Source organism: Lithobates pipiens, unplaced genomic scaffold (genome assembly GCF_037356315.1).
Source record: "Lithobates pipiens isolate NorthernLeopardFrog02 unplaced genomic scaffold, aLitPip1_a1.2 Scaffold_22, whole genome shotgun sequence".
Lineage (NCBI taxonomy): Eukaryota > Metazoa > Chordata > Amphibia > Anura > Ranidae > Lithobates > Lithobates pipiens.
This window is the reverse complement of record NW_027507784.1, coordinates 327,799,950-327,805,949: the sequence shown is the minus strand read 5'-3', so window position 1 is coordinate 327,805,949 and position 6,000 is coordinate 327,799,950. Positions and strand designations below refer to the sequence as shown.

Here is a 6,000-nt window from a genome sequence, read left to right as displayed (position 1 = left end):
ATGAGACATGACGATGAGATCACACAGGGGACAGGAGAGGTCAGTACTGGGTCATATACTGAATATGGGAAATGATGGGACACCTCAGGTGACAGGAAAGTACCCGAGGATGTCACTGGAAATGCCCTTAGAGCTCTTAGTAATAAACAATACATGTATAAGGGGCTCACACACTGGACACATACCTCTGAGGGGCGGGGACAGCTCTGTCTGTAGGCGGTGACAATTCTGAGGGGCGGTGACATGGCGCTCTATGGTTATCACCGCCCAGCCCGCCAATTCCTTCCTCACTTTCTCCTCCGCGGGGCTAGATGGGCGGGGCTACACGCAGTGAAGGAGAGTCACATGAGCAGCTTCTCCTCACACTTGTGGGTCAGCAGTGCGCGACACATATAGACCACTCACATTGTCTATTGGTTAGGGCTTGTCTTCAAGGTAGCAGAGCCCGCCTCCCAGACTTAGCTCAGCTGAGTTGCCCCGCCCTTTTCTCTTCTCAGTCTGGACTGTCACTGTTGTAGGTAGGAAGGTGGAGAGGTGAAGGTGAGTTTATAGGGGCGAGAAGGGGGATGGGGGGTTCTGGTTATATACAGGTGGTATAGTGTGGGGAGCTGGGGTCCTGGTTATAGTACAGTGTGGGGGGCTAGGGTCCTAGGTATAATACAGTGTGGGGGGCTTGGCTCCTGGTTATAGTACAGTGTGGGGGGCGGGGCTCCTGGTTATAGTACAGTGTGGGGGGCTGGGGTCCTGGTTATAGTACAGTGTGGGGGGCTGGGGTCCTGGTTATAGTACAGTGTGGGGGGTTGGTTCTGGTTATAGTACAGTGTGGGGAGCTTGGCTCCTGGTTATAGTACAGTGTGGGGGGCTGGGGTCCTAGGTATAATACAGTGTGGGGGCTGGGGTCCTAGGTATAATACAGTGTGGGGGGCTGGGGTCCTAGGTATAATACAGTGTGGGGGGCTGGGGTCCTGGTTATAATACAGTGTGGGGTTCTGGTTATAGTACAGTGTTGCGGGGGGGTTGGTTCTGGTTATAGCACAGTGTGGGGGAGGGGCGTCCTTGTTATAGTATAGTGGGGGGTGGGTTCTGGTTATAGTACAGTGTGGGGGGCTGGGGTTCTGGTTATTGTACAGTTTGGGGGGCTGGGGTCCTGGTTAGAGTACAATGTGTGGGGGGCTGGGGTTCTGGTTATAGTACAGTGTGGGGGGCTGGGGTTCTGGTTATCGTACAGTGTGAGGGGCTGGGGTTCTGGTTATTGTACAGTGTGTGTGTGGAGGGGGGGTCCTGGTTATAGTACAGTGTGGGGGCTGGGGTTCTGATTATAATACAGTGTGGGGGGGGGGGGTTCTGATTATAGTACAGTGTGGAGGCGGCTGGGGTTCTGGTTATTGTACAGTGTGGGGGGCTGGGGTTCTGGTTATTGTACAGTGTGTGTGTGGAGGGGGGGTCCTGGTTATAGTACAGTGTGGGGGCTGGGGTTCTGATTATAATACAGTGTGGGGGGGGGGGTTCTGATTATAGTACAGTGTGGAGGCGGCTGGGGTTCTGGTTATTGTACAGTGTGGGGGGCTGGGGTCCTGGTTATAGTACAGTGTGGGGGGCTGGGGTCCTGGTTATAGTACAGTGTGGGGGGCTGGGGTCCTGGTTATAGTACAGTGTGGGGGGCTGGGATTCTAATTATAGTACAGTGTGGGGGCTGGGGTTCTGATTATAGTAGTGTGGGGGCTGGGCTTCTGGTTATGGTACAGTGTGGGGGGCTGGGGTTCTGATTATAGTACAGTGTGGGGGGGGGGGGTTCTGGTTATAGAACAGTGTGGGAGGGGGGTCCTTGTTATAGTATAGTGTGGGAGGTGGTCCTGGTTATAGTACAGTGGGGGGGGGGGGGGTGGGTTCTGGTTATAGCACAGTGTGGGGTGGGGGGGTTCCTGGTTATAGTACAGGTGGAATGGTGTAAAAGTTTATCACATTTCTATGGCACTGTGTCTTTAAATTGAACGGGAGTTACCTCTGTGTTTTAGTGACTCACAAGGAAGTCCCCATCCCAGTTATTCACATTGCAGCAGACACTGGAGGCAGCCGGGTCCTCTCTGACACAGAAGCCCTGTAAGTACAATTTATTTATTATAATCATTGTGTGTGTGTATTGATGTGTGTGTGTGTGTTGATGTGTGTGTGTATTGGTATTGATGTTTGTGTATTGATGTGTGTATTGATGTGTGTTTGTATTGATGTGTGTGTATTGATGTGTGTGTTTATTGATGTGTGTTTGTATTGATGTGTGTGTGTATTGATGTGTGTTTGTATAGATGTGTGTGTTTTCTTACCAGAGAGACAAGCTGCACTTATGTCCAACTAGCAGTCCCATTGACCAGATAGCAGCACACAGCTTCTATGGGACGTTCCAGTACTCTCAGTGTGCAACTAGCAGCAAACAACCAGTATGGAACTACCAGTCCCAGCAGTCCCATAGCAGCATGCAGCCAATGTAGAACTACAAGTCCAAGTATGCAGAAAGCAACATGCAGTCCATATGGGACTATAAGTCCCAGCAGTTCTAAACCACTTCTTTAAAACTCCTAGTCTCCTGCTGGTGTGCCCCTTTAACTATGGGTTCCTCTTGTACTCTGTGACTCTGTGTGAGCACAGGACTGTTGTGTTGTATTGGGAGTTCAGTAATCAGAGATCGGAGCCCCAGGTGTGGAGGTGTCAGTCCCAGTACAGGATATGAAGAGACCTGTGTCCCCCCACACCCCTATGTATACACAGGAACCCATTTATCAGCCATGTAGGTACACTAACTGATTTACACTCTGACTGGATTTTTTTGTAACATTTGTTATCTAGAGGCAGCTGATTTGACTTTAACATATAATGCAGATCTATGTCCCATCATCGACCATTAACAGATTCCTGGAAATGAAAGTAATTCTCATGTGACAGAAATGAAAGTGAAAGCAGTTGATGTCAAAGGGGTGTGGATCTACATGTATCTCTTCACGCACACTTATTTGTTATTTAGTCATCCGAAAAATTCCCTTCCATAAAGAAATGAGTAGCAGAGATTGGGTGATTTCTGTGAGTAGGGTCCAGCTCGATGGGGGGGCTATTTGTCTTCATACCAAAGACACACACAGTATGTGCCTTTTTGTAAGCTCTATTGTTGGGTACACTATATTACCAAAAGTATTAGGATGTCTGAAATTGTCCAAAATGTCTTGGTATGCGGGAACCTTAAGGGTTCCCTTCACTGGAATTAAGGGGCAAAGCCCAACCCCTGAAAAACAACCCCACACCATAATCCCCCCTCCACCAAATGATTTTGACCAGTGCACAAAGAAAGGACCATAAAGACATGGATGAGCGAGTTTGGGTCGGAGGAACTTGACTGCACACAGTCCTGACTTCAACCCGACAGGATGAATTAGAGCGGAGACTGCGAGTCAGGCCTTCTCGTCCAACATCAGTGCCTGACCTCACAAATGCGCTTCTGGAAGAATGATAAAACATTCCCAGAGACACACTCCTAAACCTTGTGGACGGCCTTCCCAGAAGAGTTGACGTTGTTATAGATGCAAAGGGTGGGCCAACTCAATATTGAACCCTACGGACTAAGACTGGGATGGCATCAAAGTTCTTGTAAAGGCAGGTGTCCCAATACTTTTGGTAATATAGTGTATTTGCGTAAAAGTGTGTTGGGGGTTTTTTTTTGTTTGTTTGTTACAATACAAAAAAAACATTTATTTATAGAGGTACATTGGGTGTTTACAAACACACATTCAATGATTACAGAGAAACATTTGTTATCTAAATATCATTTTTAAGGAAGTAGAAAAGTATGTCAGTGGAGAAAAATGGTTCCAGAATGACCGGTTTCTAACTTCTTGGAAGGATACTGATGGCTTCTTCCAGGCCTTAGCAGTCGTCTGCTTAGCTGCTAAGAAAAGGTACATGGCCAGTTTCTGATGATGAGAAGATAGTCTGAGGTGAAGTAGAACCAATTTAGCATCTGTACGGTCTATCAAATGGAAAAGGGTCTGAAGTAGCCCAAAGGTTCTAGACCAAAACGCCAATGGTTTTGGACAAAACCACTATGTATGGAGATCATCACCCCGCTGTCCACAACGCCTAAAGCAGTGGTTCTCAACCTTTCTAGTGCCCTGACCCTTTGATAAAATTTCCCAAGTTGTGGGGACCTCTAACAATAAAATTATTTTCGTAGCGTTGGTTGTCAGCACCCAAGACAAGTAATTTGCACCCCTAACCCACGGACACTTAGCGCTCCTTAAGTCCCTTCCACTCCCCATTTTAGGATGTACCACTCTTTCTCTTTGTTCTCCTATCTTTCCCTTTTATCCCTCTCTATCCTAAATTCTTGTTTTTTGTTCCCCCATCCCTCTCTCTAGCCGTTTTTTTTTTTGTTCTTTCTCTTATTCTTTCTCTCCCTTTTTCTTTGTTACTCTCCCTTCCATGTATTCTCTCTTTTTATTCCTTCTCTTACTCCTTGTTGGGGACGGGGGGGGACGGTGGGATGAGTGGCAATGAGGGGTGCAATGAGTGGCGGTGCTGGTGGGGGGGGGTGGGATGAGGGGCAGTGCTGGCGGGAGTTCTAATCACTTAACTATTGATCAAGGCCATTTTCTACTCAAAGAACTGTAGTGGAGACTTTTAATGGCAACTATAATCACAGGTAGTCTTACTCACTGTTTCAGCAGTGACACCTATGTTGAAATCAGGAGATGGGGTCTCCTCCAGCCCCTCTCACATCACTTTTTTCCCTGGTCAGCTGACCTGTAGTCTCCGCCCCCCAGCCATCCCGTGAACTGAATGGGCGGCTGCGAAGAGGCTCAGTGGGCAGTCGTGGGTTCCAGAAACAGCCCAGCTGAGGGGGGGGGGGGGGCACAGGCTCCAGGGACAGCCCTGCTGGGTGGCCGCAAAAAGGCTGGGAGAGCTGCATGTGCTTCAGGAACAGCCCAGGATTTAGTCACCCATGGCAAATCGTCATTCGACCCCCAGGTTGAGAACCATTGCTCTAAAGCCTCAATCATCGTAGGCAGGGTTTGCGTGAGTTATGAATGCAGGAACCCAGTATCACCTAAAGAGGGCGTTGTAAGAATCTTCTAGGCTGGTTGTATTGAAGGAACATTTAGCTATTGATGAGCAGGCCTTGCTCTAATCCTCCAGGCCCAGGTACTAGTAAAATTTTTATGCCTTTAGTCTTTAGTCTCTTTAGTACATTATGAGTTTACAATTGGGATGTTAGCACTCAAGTGCTGAATTTTTCTAACTGTATTAAAACAGTAGTAAACTGCTGGTGGTTAAAAAAATAAAATAAATTCCTGCAAGGCAATGTCATAATGTGCTACTATACATAATATACTAGCACATTATACGAAACTTACCTTAGAACTAAGCCCTCCTGGGCCGCAATGTCATTGCTGAGATGGCTGACATTTTCCCCCGGTCTTCCTTCTGGGTTTGCCGCCTCTGGGTACATGGGCAAAAGCCACCGTTTCCGGCACAGGTTCTGAAGGTCCAGCACTGTAAGCCGGACCTTCAGAGAGCATGCGCCCATGATGTCATTGGCTGCTTGCACTAAGAATATCTCCTAAACTGCACAAGTTTAGGAGATATTCACAGTACCTACAGGTAAGCCTTATTATAGGCATAAAAGTGTAACTTCCGCTCGTTGTACTCCTTCCTCCCTCAGGTGCCACATTTGGCACCCTTTGGGGGGGAGGGGGAGCAGGATACCTGTCTTTCACAGGTACCCTGTTCCCACTTCCGGGAGTCTCAGTCGCGGGTATTGACATCACCGCCCGGGCTTTCTCCTCCTTCCCCGGCCGCCGGGCCAGTAGGAGAGAGAAGCGGAGCCACGCACATGCGCAGTAGGGTTCCTGACATGAAGTCGTAAGGCTTCACTGTCGGGTTCCCTTACTCACAATGGAGGCAGCATGCACCTGACAGCTGATGGAAACATCGGCTGGAAACATCAGCTGCGGTGCC

At 48.5% G+C, this 6,000-nt stretch overlaps 1 protein-coding gene across 3 annotated transcripts in view; it reads left to right on the top strand.

Moving 5' to 3' along the window:
• The first annotated feature begins 422 nt into the window (after window positions 1-422).
• LOC143925046 (uncharacterized) overlaps window positions 423-6,000 on the top strand; it is a 28,047-nt gene continuing 22,469 nt past the window's right edge. Inside the window, exons 1-3 of one of the 3 annotated variants that reach the window (XM_077449627.1) lie at window positions 423-540; window positions 2,016-2,100; window positions 3,820-3,941. Coding sequence is in view for 1 of the 3 variants with exons in the window: in XM_077449625.1 (XP_077305751.1) it covers window positions 3,046-3,072 (27 nt within the window). In the remaining 2 variants the exon portion in view is untranslated. Of the gene's footprint in view, window positions 541-2,015; window positions 2,101-2,978; window positions 3,073-3,819; window positions 3,942-6,000 lie in introns of those variants that run through there. The other 2 variants (XM_077449626.1, XM_077449625.1) reach the window with 2 other exon arrangements.